This window comes from Chiloscyllium punctatum, chromosome 44 (assembly GCF_047496795.1).
Source record: "Chiloscyllium punctatum isolate Juve2018m chromosome 44, sChiPun1.3, whole genome shotgun sequence".
Taxonomy (NCBI): Eukaryota; Metazoa; Chordata; class Chondrichthyes; order Orectolobiformes; family Hemiscylliidae; genus Chiloscyllium; species Chiloscyllium punctatum.
Genome location: NC_092782.1, coordinates 21,342,631 through 21,365,514, shown reverse-complemented (window position 1 = coordinate 21,365,514; position 22,884 = coordinate 21,342,631). Strand labels below are relative to the sequence as shown.

The window sequence follows — 22,884 nt, the reverse complement described above, 5'->3', positions numbered from 1 at the left end:
AGATAGAAATATTGGCTCCGTCATCATTATTTGAACATTTTTTAAAATTTTCTTCTGTCCTGATCCCAAGTTTTGCTTTGATCAAGTAGAATAAAAAAAATCCAATATTTTAATCTCTGGTCGGGATGGACTTTTCTTTCTTCATCTTTTTCCATTCATAGAAATATAGTGATTCTCAATGAGACACAATACCAATTGTTAAATTTCTTACTCCAATCATTGACGTGAACATATTTTTAAACAAAACATGTGCCACAATTCAACATACCATCAAGGTATTTAGCAATATTTCATGATTCAGCTTGCTAATGTCACACCTGCCACAAGATGGCTGTGGCAATGTTAGATTTTATCCAGTCTTTATGCGCAGAATACAAAAAATTGATTTCTCGGAAGCAGGATGAAATGCAGAGGTAAAGTCAGCAGCATGACTGTGGTGTATTGGATCTCAGACTGTCCTGTGGCACTATGTACTTATATGTGTTTACATGCTATGAAAATTCATTAGTGTATTTTTTCCGATCTTTAAGATTACAGTTGGTGTACAGGAGACTCTCATTACATTGAGTTCATGTTTGGTTGAAGTCAGCATTTTGTACAATTGTGTGAGGCCAGTGATTTTCCTTGTTGAAGTGAACAGAAGGAGGACGGCAGCCTGAGTGGATTTTCAAGACTGAAACAGCGGAATCATGTGAGATTAGGGGACTGTTTTGAATGCTCAGAGTCTGGGTCCATGGAAGATGAATGCAAGGGAGGAAGGAGGGTGGGGTCAGGCGCATGGAAGAGTGAAGTTGGAAATACTGAGTGGGTGCAGCTTTGGGGACTGTCAGTCAAAGTAAGAAAATGAGAGACCCAAGGTATTGTCCAAATGTGTGTCTATCTCAAGATATTAACTGGGACAGCCCTTATAGGACTTTGAGTCTTCATTTTAATTATCCCCACTGAGAGTGAGCATGAACAATATCCTTGACAATACATAGAAAGGAGGGTTAGCTGAGCCTGGAAATTCAGTCATGCCCTACCCGAATGATGCGTTAGACATTGGACATGAGCATTCAGTATAAAGGGAACAAAAACACAACATTGTTTCTGCCACGATAATGGAAACATCCCAACTCCCCATGTAATCACGTGTTAACCAAGAAACATGACAATACATTTAGTTTTCTGACAAAGCTAATCCCAACAAGTAACAAATGATGTACACTGAAATATATAATGCAAAATATTGACAGATGAAATTTAAATTTGAAACAAAACCACCTTTGATAAGTGCTGACTGCCAGTAGCTGCATCAGCATTTCAAAGCTTCCCCCTCTTCCTGGTCACATGCCTCCCCACACTTAATCTTTGAGAGGGAGCAAGGGAGCAGAAATGATGTACAATATTGTTCCACCATTGGGAATAGCATGCCACTATTAAGAAATCTGCCCAATGTACAACATTGTGATAATTAGAAGATTTATGATGCTATTCAGAAACAACCCCTCCCTGCCCTTGGTGAATCATATAATCTTAAAGCTTCCATTTTATTGCAGTTTTCCACTAATTGCATAGATCAATTGGAATCAAACTGTTCTTCAAGATACTTTTTAAATCAACGTGTTCCGGGATGCATCTGTGCAGCAAGTAGGACTTGAATCCAGACCTCCTGGTTCAGAGGTAAGGACACTACAACTGCACCATAAGATCCTTCCTCCTTGCCAGATTCCAGATATTCTCAGAGATGTTATGATATATCTTTGGAACAAGTGGGACTTGAACCCCGGGTTTATTGTTATTTCAAAATTACCTTAATTTCAAAAGTAATTTACTTGGCTTGTAATTGGCAGAGTGTGACAGAACAATAGCAAACAAAACCGAAATAGCTAGAAAAATTCAGCAAGCCTGGCAGCATCTGTGAAGAGAAACCTGAGTTAATGTTTTAAGTTCTTCTTCACACCAATCTAACTGTCCTGAGTGTAGCTGATAGGTTCATGTTAGAACAGTGAAAGGAAACTGTATGGATTCTGAGGTTTTTGCTAATGCATTATTGAGGGTGGTGACCCTCTTCTGATCTTCAACCCATTCCCACTTACCCCCAAAACATCAGCTGCTGACTTCACATTTTCAGAAAGTGGGAAATATTCTGCGCATCAATACCATGAAGATTGCAAAATTATATTCAGTAAACAGTTGACAGAAAGTGGAGCATTAGATGACATACTTTAATTCTTTACTCTTTTCAGGATATGGCTTTAATTGAAGACCAGTGTTCATTACCCAGCCCTGTTTTGCGGATCCGCCAAATATTTTAATTCGGTTGTTACCCTTGCGCTTTCAACAGTTCTATGTTGTGAATTTCATACCAAAACCACTGGGATGTCATATTGATAGTCAAAGATCAAGAAAGGTGATTGATCAGCTTTTGCTGACAGAAAAGCCTGTAATCAGTAGCTGTTTGTTTATACATCTAAGATGATGGACATCCAGAGTATAAAATTTGTTTAGTGTGAATGAGAAAAGCAGCAGGAGTACAGGGCTGTGTGTGTGTCAAAGGACTGGAAGTTCAGGATTGTGAGAGTGTAAAGCCACCAGAGGTCCTGGCTGTGAGTGTGAGAAAGGAGTGATTGTTTGGGACTGAGAGTGTAAAAGCAGAAAGGGTTCAGTGATGCAAGTGCGTACGGCACAAGGTTTCAGCTGTGTGAGTATGTATGAATCAGTTTGGTGAAAGATAAGAAATGGCAAAGGAAAGAGGTCGCTTGTAATTTGTAGCTGTCCTAGCAGAAATCATGCTGATGGAAGAGGTAAATGGGAAGAAATAGTGTGGTGTTATGAAAAAGATAGGTGATTTTAATCTATTCATTGTTTAGATAGATAAGATTGGAAGAGGTAGTCTGAAGGATGAAGTTAGTGTTTTTCAAGTCAGATTCTTACAGCGGCATGTTCCAGAGCCAATCCAAGAGCAGTTAATTCCATATCTGCTAATGCTAAATGAGATAGAATGAATTAATTGCCTCTTGACAAAGGTGCCCTTAAGTAGCAGTGATTATCACATGAGTAACTTTTTAATTCAGTTTGAGGGTAAAAAGAGAGTTAAGATTGGTGTTTTAAAATTAAATATAAGGGCATGAAGGCAGAGCATGAACTGAAATTTACTTTCAAGAACAGCTTAGAAGAGATGCAGTGTAAACGTATTAAAGAAGGTATTTCTTAAGTTAGCACAGATTTATGCCGATGAGAGAGACAAAGAGATTCCAGGAGAAGGATGTGTTATTTGTAATGAACTAAGGAAGCTGAAAATGGCATTAAATTAAAGGAAATAGCATCCAATTTTACGAAGTTAATGGCAGGTGAGAAGACTAGATTGAATATAAAATCCATCAAATATAAATGCAAAAGAAATGGTGAGAAAGAATTAAAATATGAATGAAAGCAAACATAAAAACAGATAGTAAATCTTCTACATGCATATAAGAAGGAAAAATTACTAACATTAGCCTTCTAGGGACTGAATCTGGGGAATAAATAATGGAAAATAGAGAAATTGGTACATGATTTGAACAGAAATTTTGCATCTGTCTTCGCTGGGCAAGACACAAACTGTGAATCAGAAGGTGAAAAGGAGAAAGGAATTTAAAACAATTACAATCACTAGATAAAGCCCCTGAGAAAATTATTGGAACTACATCTGACAAGTCCCTGAGTCCTGATGGACTTTATTCTATGTAAAAACAATGACTGCAGATGCTGGAAACCAGATTCTGGATTAGTGGTGCTGGAAGAGCACAGCAGTTCAGGCAGCAGACTTTATTCTATACCAAGCTTCTCAATCTAGGGGCCTGAACCCCATTGTAGGCAGTGTGTTAGACAGAGCTAACATTTTGGTATTCCAAGCTTTGAGTTATCAATAGCTGCTGTGGAACTCAAACATGCTATTCATAGCTTGCTCTTTCTTTAACTTGGCCCTGGTCCTACAGATCTTCTCCCTGCACAAATCCCACTCAGAGATTTTCCCATCTCTCCCCACTATTGATTTCAGTTTTCAAAAAGACCCTAGATACTGGAAAGATCTCATCAGACAGGAAAGTAGTGAATTTAAATTCTGTATTCAAGTAAAGGAGAAGATATGAAGCAGGAAATTACAGATCAGTTTGCTTAATATCTAGTACGTGAAAATGCAAGAGTCTATCATTCAAGGTGTTACAACAGGCGTTTATAAAATCTTAATGCAATCATGCAGAGGCAATGTGGTTTTGTGAAAGGTAAGTAACAAGCAGAGTGAATAAGGGGAACCTGAAAATATGATGTTCCTGCATCAAAGGTGACTGCACAAAATAATAGCCTATGGTGGAGAATGCAACATATCAGCATATCGAAAGAATTGGTAAACTAATACAAAATAAAGATATGGGGTAAATAGGTCATTTTTAGGTTGGCAAGATGTAATGAGTAGAATACAACAAGGATCACTGCTGTGGTCTCAACTATTTACAAGCAACTACTTGTATGAAGGGACAGAATGTATGATTGCTGAATTTGCTGATGACACCAAGATGGGCAGGAAAGTAAATTGTGAAGAAGACATAAAGAGTCCACAAAGGGATGGATAACGTGAGAGGTCAAAAATTTGGCAGATAAAGCATAATATGCTAAAATGTGAGCTTGTCTATTTTGGCAGGAAGAATAAAATTATTTAAAATTGCATAAAATATTATTTAAATGGAGAGAGATCACTGAACTCTAACATACAGAGGGAAGCAGATGTCCCAGCATAAAAATCACAAAACGTTAATTTTGCAGGTACAGTAAATGACAAGGAAGGCAAATGGGATGTCCTTATTTATTACAAAGAGAATGGAATATAAAAGTAGAGAATTTTACTGGAGTTGTGCAGTGTTTTGGTGAGACCACATCCAGAGTACCATGCACAGCTTTCTTCTCCTTATTTTAAAAAGGGCATAATTGCATTGGAAGCAGTTGGAGAAAGATTTCTGAGCTGATTCCTGGAATGAGGGTAATGTCCTATGAGGAAAGTTTGCATATTTTGGACATATTTTCAATGAGAGGTGATCTTCTTGAAACGTCTTTTCAATAATTGAAAGCCCCTGAGGGGACTTGACAGGGTGGATACCAAAGGATGATTCCCTTTTCAACAGAGGTTAGAACTAGGAGACACAGATCAAAAATAAGGAGTCTTCCAGTTCAGACAGGTGAGGGTTTTTTTTCTGTCAGAGCTCTCTTCCCCAAAGAGTACTTGAACCAAGGTTATTGAATATTTTTAAGGCTGAGTGAGACAGATTCCTCATTGACAAGGGAGTTGAGGATTTATAGGCAGACAAAAAAGAAGTGACAACAATCAGATTAATCATGGTCTTATCAAATGGTAAAACAGGTTCAAGGTTCTGAATGGTCTTCTCCTGCTGCTATTTCTCTGGAAGTGTGAATAATGTGATACAACTTTACAGCTATTGTCAATATTAGAGGGTGGGAAGTGTGTGATCAGCAAATTTATGTACGATTTGTTAGAACAGCTACAAATTTCTTCCTAAACAGACCTCAGACCCACACTGACGACAGGATACTGCTGCACTCGTTAAATCAGCACTGATTTGTCATGTACAATGTTATGTCACATCTTTGCCTTAAAAATTACAAATATACATTCATTAGCCAAAATTTCAAGATGGATTGTGACAGTCTATGCAAAATAAATTCTGCACATAAATCAATCTCAAATTATAGTCCTTTCTGGAACTTGTTAGTTTGCAATTCACTGATCCAAATATTTGTTGCATCAGTTTTCTGCTTGTTTTACAGACACTCAGAACTTTGTATCCGATTGCATCTGAAAGTAAACCAGATTATGGAAGTGTTAACTTGGCAAGAATAATACTGTCTCCTAAAAGAATGAAGGATATATTTTTAGCTTACCCCAAAGTTCCTCTTTTTTAAATCTCCTTCAGAATTTGTTTCCTTGATGTTATGTACCTACAACAAAATTAATGAGCTCTGTTATCTGAGTTCAGATTGTAATCCAATTGTAATTCACATTTTCACATATTGTAAACTTTGTGACTCCAGGGGTGGCCTGATATTGTATTAATTGTGAATATGAGTAAACAGCAGATAATTGTTTTGTACTGTTTCTATTTCAATACTCAATATTGTTTTCTACAGTTCTTCTGCATGTGATTAGTTAATGTGTTTGATGCATAGTCAGCAGGTTCACTAATTGTTTCTGTACATGATTAGTTGATTATTTGATGATCTTCTGATATTACTAGTTCACCTCTTTTACAGATGGAATGAAAATGCATGTAGAAGAAATTAATTTTAGAAACTGTTGGTTCAAAAGCTGTTTGGCCCTGTTTTCTTGATTTGAAGAAGAATTATCTATAAATTTCTAGGTCTCACAGACAGATCCAGATGAAGCTCCAGAATATTGTGCCTTCCTTCAATTCTTCCAGTGTATCAGACCACACTTCGGGTTTTTTTTTAATGTGTAGCCACTATCACAATGTGTGAAATGCAACAGCCATTTTGGACTGAGAAGGATTCCAAAGAGCAATATAGGAATGACAAGAAGATCTGTTTATGTGCTGTTGATTGAGTGCAACATATTGTCCAGAGTTTTCCCTGTTCTTCTTCAAAAAGATTACATATGGGAGAAGGTTACAAGGGTTAGGCATTGAAAGCTATGGGACCATGCGAGAGACACTTAGGGCCAGGGAGATATGGGCACTGAGAGCCTGGAGGATAAGGGGCCACTGTACGAGTAAAAGACAATGAAACTACGGAGAGGAGGCATAGAACTATGCAGAATTACAATAGGATACTGATAGTCATGTGGGATGAGAGGTGATGTGATCAAACATACAGGAAGAAAGCAAAGTAAATATATGTGCAGAAGGGGAACATGAAAATGCAAAATGAATTTTCAAAAGAAATGAAGGGGAAAGGTGAAAATTCGAAGTAAGTAACAAACAACAATCAGTTCTGGTCGCTACCTTACAGAAAGGATGTAGTGGCTTTGAAGAGGGTGCAGAAGAAGCTTATCAGAGTGCTGCCTGGATTAGAGGATATGAGCTATAAGGAGAGGCTGGAAAAACTAGGACTGTTTTCCCTGATGGAGACACCTGATGGAGATTTATAAAATTATGAGAAGCATAGATAGGGTTGACAGAGTTCTCATGTCTAATACTAGAGGTTATGCACTTAAGGTAAGATTAGATTACTTACAGTGGGGAAACAGGCCCTTTGGCCCAATAAGTCCACACCGACCCACCACCCACCCGGACCCATTCCCCTACACTACAGGCAATTTAACATGGTCAATTCAATGACCTGCACATTTTTGGACTGTGGGAAGAAACCTGAGCACCTGGAGGAAACCCACGCAGACACGGGGAGAATGTGCAAACTCCACACAGTCAGTCACCTGAGGTGGGAATTGAACCTGTATCTCTGGTGCTGTGAGGTAGCAGTGCTAACCACTGTGTCGCCCACTAAGTGGGGAATGGCTTAAGGGAAATATGAGGAGCAAGCTTTTACACAGAATTAGTAGGTGCATGGAACGTGCTTCCAGGGGTAATTGAAGAGGCAAATACAATACGGGCATTTCAGGGCACATGAATAAGCAACGATTGGAGATATATGGACCATGGGCAGGCAGAAGGAATTAGTTTAATTTGGCATTGTGTTCAACACTTCATCATGGGTGGAAGGGTCTGTGCTGTACTGCTCTATGTTCTAACCAAAGATACCTTGTCACATATGATGTTGACAGAATTACTGGGATCATGCTTGTCCAATATGCAGAGCATTGCATCGTGGATAGTAAGGAAGAATACTTTTGGACTGATTTCATCGTCAAAAAATTCACAACTTTTTAATTTCTCCAGGATTAAATCTGAGAATAAACAAAATAACAAGAGTTAACCTATTTGGTTTAAAATTTAAACAAAGCTTGGCAGTTAAATGTCAATAATCTGTTACATTCTTTATGGCAACACCACTACCATTACCACGTGCCAATCAATCAGCACTCTCCTCTCAGGTAGCATAAATGTTGTATTTCTTATGAATTATATTGAAGAGTTCAAGATGAAAAGCTTCAAAAATGTCTTTTCTCACAATACTAAAATAATTCTATGTTAAAACATTTTTATTCCCAAAACGTTTAATTTCAAGCAGCCACATCGATCAAAGGCTCAAACCTGGTAAATCTCCAAGTCCCAATCTTTGGGCTTGCCACTGCTCAAATTTGGTTGGAAATTTGTGCTTACATAGTACAAGATGGAGGAACTGGCACAACAGGATAAGCACCTTATCCAACCAGAAATGTGTCCACTGGCATGAGGAATAGCTCAACCCAGCATTTTTTATTCACCTTCAGAAAGCTAGAAACAATAATAAGGCCAATACTTATTGCCTATCCCAGTTGTCCTGAGATAGTGCCTCTTAAATAACTCCTGTTTGAGTGGTGAAGAGGCTTGCATATCTGTTAGAACTAATGTAATGGGAGCAGGAGTAGTCCATGTGGACCCTTGTGCCTGCTTCACCATTGAACAGGATTATGACCAATTTTTAATCCCAGAAATCTCAATATGCCTTAATTCTCTGGTCCAAAAGTGTGTCAGTCCCAGTCTTGAATATACTCAGCAGCTGAATTTGCATTTCTGTCTGATATAGAGAAGTCCAAAAGTTCAAGTCCTTGAAGTGAAGACACTTCTCTTCATCCCAGTCTTACTCTAAGGCTGATGTTTTCTCTTATGACTACGACCCCATGTTCTAGATTCTCTAGCTGTAGTGATGTCAAACCTGTTCAGAATTGTATCTGCTGCATTGACATCAACTCCCATTATTTTAAATTTCAAAGTATGAATAACTGAGAACTCATTGCCCACAAGAGTGGTCAAAGCAGAGATGTTGAATGATTTTGAAGGGAAATTTGTTGTGTCATATAAGAATATAAGGGATTTGAAACTAAGGCTGAGAATTTTTAAATCAAACCTTGCTTAACTGGGATCCAGTCCAGGTCAGCAAGTACAATGTGGCAAATGATCAGGACTTTGTGCAAGCAAGAGGCTGTGTAGCAGATCTTTGGATAAACCCAAGTTTTATGGAAAGTAGGGTGTAGGAAGCCAGCCAGGGCAGTATGGAATAGTCAAGTCTTGAGGCAAGAGATGAGGCTTTCAACAGCAAGGGTGAAGTTGACCTTAATCAGCCTCATCCTGCCACATATTATCCACTGACTACTTACATATTGCTAGAACCTTGGCATTCCCTTTTATATTACTTGCACCTGATTCTCATTTTGTCTCTGTCTTCACTTCACCTTTCAATTTATTCTATTTGACCTGGTTCTCTATGACGAATTCACCTGAAGAATTCTGTCCTTGTTGCATGAAATAAGCCTGTACCTAAAATATTTTATCTTGAAGATCAACCATTGTTCCATTGCAGTTTTTCTTGTCACTTTCTGTCTATGTTACTCTGGCAAGATCCCTGCTCAGCTCGTTGAAGTTTCTGTCTTCCAATATAGATTGCTCCATGTCCTCCCCAATCAGACAAAGGAAGCACATGTCAAGGTCATTGCAAGAGAGAGAAAGAGAGAGAGAGAGAACCTGCACAGTTACTGCCTTTGATGTTTGAATTTGTGTATTGCTGGATGTCAGAGTGCATCAGGGAAAATGATCAAACAGTGAAATTCACAACTGATCTTGGAGGAACTGTTAGGCAAAGATCACAGCACAGAATCAGATAAGTTAATCGTTGTTTTAAGTGTGGCCTACAGAGAATCTGCAGTAGTGAGTAGAGTAGGTTCTTTCTTGATTATATGTTTTTGGAGATATGTCTCTTGATTAAACTTAAAATATAAGCCATAATTATTAATTTAACCTGGGGCCATGCTTGTAGAGGAATAAGACGGTGTTATTTTCTGGGTCTGTAGATTGTGAAGGAGCAAAAATGGCCTTTATTAGAGTGATATGTACTTCTTGTCAGATGTGGGTGTTTAAAGAGAGTTTAAGGGATACTGCGGATTATACCTGCCATAAATGCTGCTGGCTGTGAATCTTATCAGATCGAATGGATTGATTAGAGAGACAGTGCAATGAGGAATTTGTAACAGCAACAGTATGTAATGGATGGTAGTTATAGGAAGGGGGGAAAGTCTCATAAATGGGTTAACTCCAGGAAAGGTAAGAGAGGTAGGCAGCTAGTGCAGGAGTCTTTTGTGGATATACCCATTTCAAACAAGTATGCTGTTTTGGAAAATGTAGGGGGTGATGGATTCTCAGGTGTGCATAGCATGAACTGCCAAGTTTCTGGTATTGAGACTGGCTCTAATGCAATGAGGGATACATCGGGTTCCAAGAGCTGAATTGTGTTAGGGGATTCTCTAGTTCAAGGTACAGACAGACATTTCTGTGGCCAGCAGCAAAAAGCAGAATGGTGTGTTGCTTCCCTGGTGCCAGGATCAAGGATGTCTCAGAGAGGGTGCAGAATGTTCTCACAGGGGAGAGGGGCCAGCAAGAGGTCATTGTCCACGTTGGAACCAATGACATAGAAAGGGAAAAGGTTGGGATTCTGAAGGGAGATTACAGAGAGTTAGGCAGGAATTTAAAAAGGAGGTCCTTGAGAGTAGTAATATCTGGATTACTCCCGGTGCTACGAGCTAGTGAGGGCAGGAATAGAAGGATAGAGCAGATGAATGCATGGCTGAGGAGCTGGTGTATGGGGGAAGGATTCACAATTTTGGATCATTGGAATCTCTTTTGAGGTAGAAGTGACCTGTACAAGAAGGACAAATTGCATTTAAATTGGAAAGGGGCTAATACATTCGCAGGGAGATTTGCTGGAGCTGCTCGGGAGGATTCAAACTGGGAAGATGGGGGGTGAGACCCAGGGAGATAGTGCAGAAAGAGATCAGTCTGAGACTGGTACAGTTGAGAACAGAAGTGAGTCAAACAGTCAGAGCAGACAGGGACAAGGTAGGACTAATAAATTAAACTGCATTTATTTCAATGCAAGGGGCCTAACAGGGAAGGCAGATGAATTCAGGGCATGGTTAGGAACATGGGACTGGGATATCATAACAATTACAGAAACATGGCTCAAGGATGGGCAGGACTGGCAGCTTAATGTTCCAGGATACAAATGCTACAAGAAGGATAGAAAGGGAGGCAAGAGAGGAGGGGTGGCATTTTTGATAAGGGATAGCATTACAACTGTGCTGAGGGAGGATATTCCCAGAAATACATCCAGGGAAGTTATTTGGGTGGAACTGAGAAATAGGAAAGGAATGATAACCTTATTGGGATTGTATTATAGACCCCCAATAGTGAGAGGGAAATTGAGAAACAATACTCCTCTACCCTAATAATTAGATCCGTTGTGGTAAGCAGGTAAGTGCTGCATTTTGCTTGTTTGTTTCATTAGATCCAGTTTTCTTTTTAAAGTTTACCTTTTAGAGGGATGGCAGCAAAGGCAGTGCAATGTTCCTCTTGCAAGACGTTTGAGGTGAGGGAAGCCATTAGCGTCCCTCCTGATTACACTTGCGGGAAGTGCACCCATCTCCAGCTCCTCCAAGACCGTGTTAGGGAACTGGAGCTGGAGTTGGATGAACTACGGATCATTCGGGAGGCAGAGGTGGTCATAGATCAGAGCTTTAGGGAAGTAGTTACTCCGAATGTTGTAGACAGATGGGTGACAGTGAGGAGGACTGGGAGGAAGCAGCCAGTGCAGGGACCCCCTGCGGTCGTTCCCCTCAATAACAAGTATACCGTTTTGGATACTTGTGGGGGGGACGACTTACCAGGGGTAAGCAACAAGGTTCAGGCCTCTGGCACGGAGCCTGTCCCCGTTGCTCAGAAGGGAAGGGCAGAGAAAGGTAGAGCGATAGTTATTGGGGACTCAATAGTGAGGGGCACAGATAGGTGGTTTTGCGGGGGCGACAGAGACTCACGTTTGGTATGTTGCCTCCCAGGTGCAAGGGTACGTGATGTCTCTGATCGTGTTTTCCGGGTCCTTAAGGGGGAGGGGTAGCAGCCCCAGGTCGTGGTCCACATTGGCACCAATGACATAGGTAGGAAGAGGGGTGAGGATGTTAGACAGGCTTTCAGGGAGCTAGGTTGGAAGCTCAGAGCGAGAACGAAAAAAGTCGTTGTCTCTGTTTGTTACCCGTGCCACCTGATAGAGAGTCGAGGAATAGGGAGAGAGAAGAGTTAAATGCGTGTCGACAGGGATGGTGCAGGAGAGAGGGATTCCAGTTTCTGGACAACTGGGGTTCTTTCTGGGGAAGGTGGGACCTCTATAAACAGGATGGTCTACACCTGAACCTGAGGGGCACCAGTATCCTTGGGGGGAGGTTTGCTAGTGCTCTTTGGGAGGGTTTAAACTAACATCTGCAGGGGCATGGGAACCTGGACTGTAGCTTTAGGATGCAGGACCTTGAGTGTAAGGAGGTTAGGAACAAGGCATCGATCTCGAAGGAGGGTGCCGGTAAACAGGAAGGTGGCTTGAAGTGTGTATACTTCAATGCCAGAAGTATAAGAAATAAGGCAGGTGAACTTGCAGCATGGGTTGGTACCTGGGACTTCGATGTTGTGGCCATTACAGAGACGTGGGTAGAACAGGGACAGGAATGGCTGTTGCAGGTTCCAGGGTTTAAATGTTTTAGTAGGGTCAGAGGTGGGGGTAAAAGAGGGGGAGGTGTGGCATTGCTTGTCAAGGATAGTATTACAGTGGTGGAAAGGATGATGGAGGAAGACTTGCCATCTGAGGTAGTGTGGGCGGAGGTTAGAAATGGGAAAGGTGAGGTCACCCTGTTAGGAGTTTTCTACAGGCCTCCTAATAGTCCGAGAGACGTAGAGGAAAGTATTGCAAGGATGATTCAGGAGAAGAGTGAAAGTAATAGGGTGGTTGTTATGGGGGACTTTAACTTCCCAGATATTGACTGGGAAAGCTATAGTTCAAGTTTGTTTGGAGAGACACTAAATCAATACTTTTCGTCAGTATTCACTCAGGAACAGGACGTTGTTGCTGATGTGAATATTGAGTCACAAGTGCTTGCCCAATGTGTGCAGGAGGGTTTCCTGACACAATATGTAGACAGGCCAACAAGAGGTGAGGCTATACTGGATTTGGTTCTAGCTAATGAACCAGGCCAGGTGTTAGACTTGGAGGTAGGTGAGCACTTCGGGGACAATGACCACAACTCAGTGACTTTTACTCTAGTGATGGAGAGGGATAAGTGTGCACTGCAGGGCAACAGTTATAGCTGGGGGCAGGGAAATTATGATGCGGTGAGGCATGACTTAGGATGTGTGGATTGGAAAAATAGGCTTCAAGGGAAGAACACAAATGATATGTGGAGCTTGTTCAAGAAGCAGCTATTGGGTGTCCTTGATAAGTATGTACCAGTCAGGCAGGGAGGAAAGGGTCTTGTGAGGGAGCCGTGGTTTAATAAGGAATTGGAATCCCTTGTAAAAGGGAAGAGGGTGGCCTATGTAAAGATGAGGCGTGAAGGTTCAGTTGGGGCGATTGAGAGTTATAAGGTAGCCAGGAAGGATCTAAAGAGAGAGCTAAGAGCAGCAAGAAGGGGACATGAAAAGTCCTTGGTTGGTAGGATTAGGGAAAACCCTAAGGCTTTCTATAGGTATGTCAGGAATAAAAGGATGACTAGGGTGGGTATTGGTCCAGTCAAGGATAGTAGTGGGAAGTTGTGCGTGGAGGCAGAGGAGATTGGAGAGACACTAAATCAATACTTTTCGTCAGTATTCACTCAGGAACAGGACGTTGTTGCTGATGTGAATATTGAGTCACAAGTGATTAGAATGGATGGCCTTGAGGTATGTAGGGAAGAGGTCCAGGGAATACTGGAAAGGGTGAAAATAGATAAGACCCCTGGGCCTGATGGCATTTATCCTAGGATCCTCTGGGAAGCAAGGGAGGAGATAGCGGAGCCAATGGCCTTGATTTTTATGTCGTCGTTGTCTACAGGAATAGTGCCAGAAGACTGGAGGATAGCGAATGTGGTCCCCTTGTTCAAGAAGTGGAGTAGGGATAGCCCTAGTAACTATAGGCCAGTGAGTCTCACTTCTGTTGTGGGCAAAGTCTTAGAGAGAATTGTAAGGGATAGGATTTATGAACATCTGTATAGGAATAATGTGATCAAGGATAGTCAGCATGGTTTTGTGAAGGGCAGGTCATGCCTCACAAAACTTATTGAGTTCTTTGAGAAGGTGACTAAGGAAGTGGACGAGGGTAAAGCAGTAGATGTGGTGTATATGGATTTTAGCAAGGCGTTCGATAATGTACCCCATGGTAGGCTACTGCAAAAATTACGGAGGTATGGCATTGAGGGTTCATTAGAGGTTTGGATTAGGAATTGGCTGGCTGGAAGGAGACAGACGGTAGTAGTTGATGGTAAAGGTTCATCTTGGAGTGCAGTTACTAGCGGTGTTCCACAAGGATCTGTTTTGGGACCATTGCTGTTTGTCATTTTTATAAATGACCTGGAGGAGGGGCTTGAAGGCTGGGTGAGCAAGTTTGCGGATGATACGAAAGTCGGTGGAGTTGTGGAAGCCATTCAGCACAGTGAAGAAGGATGTGGCAGGTTACACCGGGATATAGATAAGTTGCAGAGCTGGGCAGAAAGGTGGCAAATGGAGTTCAATGTAGCTAAGTGTGAAGTCATTCACTTTGGTAGGAGTAATAAGAAGATGGATTACTGGGCTAATGGTAGGCTACTTGGTAGTGTGGATGAGCAGAGGGATCTTGGTGTCCATGTACACAGATCTCTGAAAGTTGCCACCCAGGTAAATAGTGCTGTGAAGAAGGCACATGGCGTACTGGGCTTTATTGGTAGAGGAATTGAGTTCCGGAGTCCTGAGGTCATGTTGCAGTTGTATAAGACTCTGGTGCGGCCTTATCTGGAGTATTGTGTACAGTTTTGGTCGCCATACTATAGGAAGGATGTAGAGGCATTGGAACGGGTGCAGAGGAGGTTTACCAGGATGTTGCCTGGTATGGTAGGAAGATCGTATGAGGAAAGGCTGAGGCACTTGGGGCTGTTTTCATTGGAGAAAAGAAGGTTTCGGGGTGACTTGATAGAGGTGTACAAGATGATTAGGGGTTTAGATAGGGCTGACAGTGAGAACCTTTTTCTGCGTATGAAGTCAGCTGTTACTAGGGGACACAACTTTAAATTAAGGGGAGGTTGGTATAGGACAAATGTTAGGGGTAGATTCTTTACTCAGCAGGTTGTGAGTTCATGGAATGCCCTGCCAGTATCAGTGGTGGATTCTCCCTCTTTATGGTCATTCAACGGGCATTGGATAAGCATATGGAGGTTATTGGGCTAGTGTAGGTTAGGTAGGCTTCGGTCGGTGCAACATCGAGGGCCGAAGGGCCTGTACTGCGCTGTATTTTTCTATGTTCTATGTTCTAAACTTGTAAGGAGATCTCAGCTATCGGTAAGAATAATATGGTGGTTATGGTCGGGGATTTTAACTTTCCAACATCAACTGGGACTGCCATAGTGTTAAGGGTTTAGATGGAGAAGAATTTGTTAAGTGTGTACAAGCCAATTTTCTGAATCAGTATGTGGATGTACCTACGAGAGAAGATGCAAAACGTGTCTTATTCTTGGGAAGTAAGGCAGGGCGGGTGAGTGAGGTGTCAGTGGGGGAGCACTTTGGGGCCAGCGACGATAATTCTATTAGATTTAAAATAATGCTGGAAAAGGATAGTCCAGATCTAAAAGGTGAAGTTCTAAATTGGAGAAAGGCCAATTTTGATGGTGTTCGGCAAGAACTTTTGAAAGCTGATTGGAGGCAGATGTTCGCAGGTAAAGGGACGGCTGGAAAATGGGAAGCCTTCAGAAATGAGATAACGAGAGTCCAGGGAAAGTATATTCCTGTCAGGGTGAAAGGGAAGGCTGGTAGGTATAGGGAATTCTGGATGACTAAAGAAATTGAGGGTTTTGTTAAGAAAAAGAAGGAAGCATATGTAAGGTACAGACAGGATAGATCGGGTGAATCCTAAGAAGAGTATAAAGGAAGTAGGAGTATACTTAAGAGGGAAATCAAGAGGGCAAAAAGGGGACATGAGATAGCTTTGGCAAATAGAATTAAGGAGAATCCAAAGAGTTTTTACAAATACATTAAGGACAAAAGGGTAACGAGAGAGAGAATAGGACCCCTCAAAGATCAGCAAGGCGGCCTTTGTGTAGAGCTGCAGGAAATGAGGGAGGTTCTAAATGAATATTTTGCATCAGTATTTACTGTGGAAAAGGATATGGAAAACTGGAGGGAAATAGGTGGTGACATCTTGCAAAATCTCCATATTACAGCGGAGGAAGTGCTGGATGTCTTGAAACGCATAAAAGTGGATAAATCCTCAGCACCTGATCAGGTGTACCCGAGAACTCTGTGGGAAGCTAGGGAAGTGATTGCTAGGCCCCTTGCTGAGATATTTGTATCATCGATAGTCACAGGTGAGGTGCCGGAAGACTGGAGGTTGGCTAACGTGGTGCCACTGTTTAAGAAGGATGGTAAGGACAATCCAGGGAACTATAGACCAGTGAGCCTGACATTAGTGGTGGGCAAGTTGTTGGAGGGAATCCTGAGGGACAGGATGTACATGTATTTGGAAAGGCAAGGACTGATTAGGGATAGACAACATGGTTTTGTGCGTGGGAAATCATGTCTCACAAACTTGACTGAATTTTTTGAAGAAGTAACAAAGAGGATTGATGAGGGCAGATGTGATTTAGATGGACTTCAGTAAGGTGTTTGACAAAATTCCCATGGGAGACTGATTAGCAAGGTTAGATCTCACAGAATACGGGAGAACTAGCCATTTGGATATAGAACTGGCTCAAAGGTAGAAGACAGAGGGTGGTGGTGGAGGGTTGTTTTTCAGACTGGAGGCCTGTGACCAGTGGAGTGCCACAAGGATCAGTGCTGGGTCCTCTACTTTTTGTCATTTACATAAATAATTTGGATGCGAGCATAAGAAGTGTGGTTAGTAAGTTTGCAGATGACACCAAAATTGGAGGTGTAGTGGACAGCGAAGAGGGTATCTCAGATTACAATAAGATCTTGATCAGATGGGCCAATGGGCTGAGAAGTGGCAGATGGAGTTTAGAACATAGAACATAGAACATAGAACAATACAGCACAGAACAGACCCTTCGGCCCACGATGTTGTGCCGAACTTCTATCCTAGATTAAGCACCCATCCATGTACCTATCCAAATGCCGCTTAAAGGTCGCCAATGATTCTGACTCTACCACTCCCACGGGCAGCGCATTCCATGCCCCCACCACTCTCTGGGTAAAGAACCCACCCCTGACATCTCCCCTATACCTTCCACCATTCACCTTAAATTTATATCCCCTTGTAACACTCTGTTGTACCCGGGGAAAAAGTTTCTGAATGTCTACTCTATCTATTCCTCTGATCATCTTATAAACCTCTATCAAGTCACCCCTCATCCTTCGCCGTTCCAATGAGAAAAGGCCGAGAACTCTCAACCTATCCTCGTATGACCTACTCTCCATTCCAGGCAACATCCTGGTAAATCTTCTCTGCACCCTCTCCAAAGCTTCCACATCTTTCCTAAAGTGAGGCGACCAGAACTGCACACAGTACTCCAAATGTGGCCTAACCAAAGTCCTGTACAGCTGCAACATCACTTCACGACTCTTGAATTCAATCCCTCTACTAATGAACGATAATACTCCATAGGCCTTCTTACAAACTCTATCCACCTGAGTGACAACTTTCAAAGATCTATGTACATAGACCCCAAGATCCCTCTGTTCCTCCACCTGACTAAGAGCCCTACCATTTACCCTGTATTCGGCATTCTTATTTGTTCTTCCAAAATGGACAACCTCACACTTGGCAGGGTTGAACTCCATCTGCCACTCCTCAGCCCAGCTCTGCATCATATCTAAGTCCCTTTGCAAACGACAAATGCCCTCCTCACTGTCCACAACTCCACCTATCTTCATATCATCTGCAAATTTACTGACCCACCCTTCGACTCCCTCATCCAAGTCATTAATAAAAATTACAAACATCAGAGGACCCAGAACTGATCCCTGCAAAACTCCACTTGTAACTGGGCTCCAGGCTGAATATTTACCATCTACCACCACTCTCTGCCTTCGAGCGGTTATCCAGTTTTCTATCCAATTGGCCAAATTTCCCTCGATCCCATGCCTCCTGACTTTCCGCATAAGCCTATCATGGGGAACCTTATCAAATGCCTTACTAAAATCCATGTACACTACATCCACTGCTCTACCCTCATCCACATGCTTGGTCACCTCCTCGAAGAATTCAATAAGACTTGTAAGGCAAGACCTACCCTTCACAAATCCGTGCTGGCTGTCCCTAATCAAGCAGTGTCTTTCCAGATACTCATAAATCCTATCCCTCAGTACCCTTTCCATTACTTTGCCTACAACAGAAGTAAGACTAACTGGCCTGTAATTCCCGGGGTTATCCCTACTCCCTTTTTTGAACAGGGGCACAACATTCACTACTCTCCAGTCCCCTGGTACCACCCCCGTTGCCAGTGAAGACGAGAAGATCATTGCCAACGGTACTGCAATTTCCTCTCTTGCTTCCCACATAATCCTAGGATATATCCCGTCAGGCCCGGAGGACTTGTCTATCCTCAACTGTTCAAAATGTCCAACACATCTTCCTTCCTAACAAGTATCTCTTCTAGCTTATCAGTCCGTTTCACACTCTCCTCTTCAACAATACGGTCCCTCTCGTTCGTAAATACTGAAGAGAAGTACTTGTTCAAGACCTCTCCTATCTCTTCCGACTCAATACACAATCTCCCACTACTGTCCTTGATCGGACCTACCCTCGTTCTCGTCATTCTCAGGTTTCTCACATACGCATAAAATGCCTTGGGGTTATCCTTGATCCTATCCGCCAAGGATTTTTCATGCCCTCTATTAGCTCTCCTAATCCCTTTCTTCAGGTCCCTTCTCGCTATCCTGTATCCCTCCACTGCTCTGTCTGAACCCTGTTTCCTCAACCTTATGTAAGCCTCCTTCTTCCTCTTTACTAGACATTCAACCTCCCTCGTCAACCAAGGCTCCCTCACACGACCATTTCTTTCCTGCCTGATAGGTACATACATATCAAGGACACGTCGTATCTGCTCCTTGAAAAAGTTCCACATTTCCACCACATCCTTCCCTGACAGCCTATGCTCCCAACTTATGCTCCTCAAATCCTGTCTTACAGCATCGTAATTTCCCTTCCCCCCAATTGTAAAATCTACCTTGTTGTGTGCACCTATCTCTTTCCATAACCAAGGTGAAAGTCACAGAATTGTGGTCACCATCACCTAAATGTTCACCCACTAACAAGCCCACCACTTGTCCCGGTTCATTACCGAGTACCAAATCCAATATGGCCTCCCCTCTGGTTGGACAATCTACATACTGAGTTTAATTCAAATAAATGCGAGATGCTGCATTTTGGGAAAGCAAATCTAAGTAAGACTTATACACTTAATGGTAAGGTCCTAGAGAGTGTTGCTGAACAAAGAGACCTTGGAGTGCAGGTTCATAGATCCTTGAAAGTGGAGTCGCAGGTAGATAGGATAGTGAAGAAGGTGTTTGGTATGCTTTCATTTATTGGTCAGAGTATTGAATACAGGAGTTGGGAGGTCATGTTGCGGCTGTACAGTGGTTAGGCCACTGTTGGAATATTGCATGCAATTCTGGTCTCCTTCCTATTGGAAAGATATTGTGAAACTTGAAAGAGTTCAGAAAAGATTTACAAGGATGTTGCCATAGTTGAAGGATTTGAGCTATAGGGAGAGGCTGAACAGGCTGGAGCTGTTTTCCCTGGAGCAACGGAGCTTGAGGGGTGATCTTATAGAGATGTACAAAATTATGAGGGGCATGGATAGGATAAATAGACAAAGTCTTTTCCCTGGGGTCGGGGAGTCCAGAACTAGAGGGCATAGGTTTAGGGTGAGAGGGGAAAGATATAAAAGAGACCTAAGGGGCAGCTTTTTCACACAGAGGGTGGTACGTGTATGGAATCAGCTGCCAGAGGAAGTGGTAGGGGCTGGTACAATTGCAACATTTAAGAGGTATTTGGATGGGTATATGAATAGGAAGGGTTTGGAGGGATATGGGCCGGGTGCTGGCAGGTGGGACTAGATTGGGTTGGGATATCTGGTCAGCATGGACAGGTTGGACCAAAGGGTCTGTTTCCATGCTATACATCTCTATGACTCTATGATCACTCTTATGCAGTGCTCCTCACAGACAAATGGTCCTATTGATATAGCCTCATTTTCAGCACGAGACCTAGCAATACCTCCTTCCTTATTTGGATTGATAACATACTGCTCAAGGAAATATAGAACAAATTTCAGAAATTTTTCCCCTTTACTCTGACATCAATTACTCAAATATCTGAAAACTTCCTCTCAAACAACATTAGTTCTTGCATACCTTTGTGATTTCACTACAGATTTCTCTCACTGTCTGTGTCTCTCTCTCTCAATCACTATTTTGAGACATTTAAAAGCCAATAAAATATTAATGAATTCTCACCTTACTCCCTCCAGGGCTTTCACTTTTGCCAACAGTGCAATGTATTCCCCAAACTACTGCTATTTGCCTCCACTTTTTCTTTCCCTATCTTTCATGAATATGTTGTCATGAATATGAATATTCAGTGGCTGAGTCTGGCTAAGCGCAATATTTATTTCAATCTGTATCCCTTCTCCCTAGAGGAGCAAGTTTGAGGGTTATAACAGTGAAGGAACAAGGAAGATTGAAAGATTTGATGGGGATGAGGCACCAAAAATAGAAGAGAGAGTGCTGTATGGTAGACAGGTTATGCAAAATGTTTTGTTGCTAAAGAGGGCCCAAGACTAGATAGTTGGAATTTTGGAATTGTGGTTGTATGTGATTTGAGTAGGAGTCATTTTCAGGAGGAGATACGAAAAGATAAGGTGGGGACTGAAAGGCCGTTGTGCTGAAAAGTGATACAGGGAAGAATCTGAGCTGGCTTTGTCTTGATTAATGTGAGGCCATGTAAAATCATGGCAAGGGTTGTGACAGTCAATCCATTTTAGTCATTAATATAGATTGCAAGTACTTGTACCCAGCACTGACACCTGTTGCAACCTGAAACAAGTAGATAGTAAGTTGAAACTGTTAACTAGTGACCTGGAAAACTGAGAAGATACTTGAATATTCCTAATTTCTACTTTCTGTCCTTTCTAACCAATCCATGATGTGGAGGTGCTGGTGTTGGTCTGAGGTGATCAAGGTCAGAAGTCACACAACACCAGATTATAGTCCAATGGGGGTTTATTTGAAATCACAAGCTTTTAGAGTGCTGTTCCTAACCTGGTGTTATCTGACTTCTGATCTTAACCAATTCAGTTACATTCCTAGAAATTAGAAGCAGAAGTAAGCTATTGGCCCCTGGAGCTCACTTCAACATAGAATGATATCATGGCTGATTTGATTACAGCCTCAACTCTACTTTTCCACCTATGCCTGATACCCTTTACAGTCAAGAAGCTATATAACTCTGCCTTAAAAGTGGTCAAGAATTCTGTATGTCACTCCTCGGGAAAGATCATTACACAAATTTGAATGGTGTGCGCCCTAGTGGAAAATGATGAAAGGTGGAGAGAATGAATATCATATATAGTTAAATTGGGTGCTGATCGAGAGGACTGCTTTGTCCTGGATAGTGTTGTCTTATTTTAATAGTTTTTTTAAAATTGTAGAATTGGAGTTGAGCTTATAGATGTAAGTGAAGCAAATTCGTCACCTTCCTGACTTAAACAAATTAATAAAGTCCTGAGAGGATTGGTTTATTTTCAAAAGTGGCAAAAGTCTAGTGAGAAAGAAACTTACCACCACAAGCAGCGATATAGACATCAATTTCAATCCGGAAAAATTCTTTCAAGATCTGTTGAGACAGAGAGATGGAGAGACCACTTTCTATACAGTTGATATCTAACGTTTAATTGGATTTTTAAATAAATTCTCTCCCTGATTTCTTCTAGACCAGCTCGAATTAAAGGAATTCTTTTTAACAGATGCAATATGGTATATTTTCAATTGTGACAAATTATTTTGAGGTCACTCAAATACTGGTGAAATATATTGTGATTGTGATAATGGAGGCAAAATACAGACTTATGATTCAAAAAAGTTCACAACTATTTTTGTAAGAATTATCTGTTTTGACAGCAGTCAAAGAAACAGCAATATATTTCCAAATCAAGATGGTGAGTGTCTTGGAGGGGGTCTTGCAAATAGTGGTGTTCCCATGTATCTGCTGCCCTTGTCTTTCTAGGTGGAAGTGGTCATGGAGTTTGGAAGGTGTTATCGAAGGGTTTTTGGAGAATTTCCACAGTGCATCTTGTAAATCATACACACTGCTGATACTGAGTGGGTGGAAGTTTATGGATGTGGTGCCAATCAAGCAGGCTGCTTTGTCCTAGATGACGTGAAGCTTCTTGAGTGTTGTTGGAGTTGCACAGCCAGGCAAGTGGAGAAGATTCTATCACATTCCTAACTTGCACCTTGTAGATTATAAGCAGGCTTTGGGAGTCAGGAGGTGAGTTACTCATCGCAGGTTTCCCAGCGTCTGACCTGCTCTTGTAGCTATTGTGTGTAAGTGGCAGGTTCAGTTGAGTTTCCAGTCCATGGTAACCCTCAGGATGTTGATATTGGGGAATTCAGTGATGTTGTCACCATAAAAATGTCAAGGACCAGTGGTTAAATTGTCTCTTATTGGTAGTGGTCATTGCCTGGCATTTGTATGACACAGTTGTTACTTGTCACTTGTCAGCCCAAGTTTGGATATTATCCAGAT

At 41.8% G+C, this 22,884-nt stretch overlaps 1 protein-coding gene across 1 annotated transcript in view; it reads right to left on the bottom strand.

Moving 5' to 3' along the window:
* Positions 1 to 57: 57 nt before the first annotated feature.
* LOC140466796 (chloride anion exchanger-like) overlaps positions 58 to 22,884 on the bottom strand; it is a 73,817-nt gene continuing 50,990 nt past the window's right edge. The window contains exons 17-20 of the mRNA XM_072562437.1: positions 21,918 to 21,972; positions 7,746 to 7,891; positions 5,914 to 5,970; positions 58 to 5,827 (exon numbers count right to left, since the gene is read on the bottom strand). Of these exons, the coding sequence (XP_072418538.1) occupies positions 5,804 to 5,827; positions 5,914 to 5,970; positions 7,746 to 7,891; positions 21,918 to 21,972 (282 nt within the window). The 3' untranslated portion in view covers positions 58 to 5,803. The remainder of the gene's footprint in view (positions 5,828 to 5,913; positions 5,971 to 7,745; positions 7,892 to 21,917; positions 21,973 to 22,884) is intronic.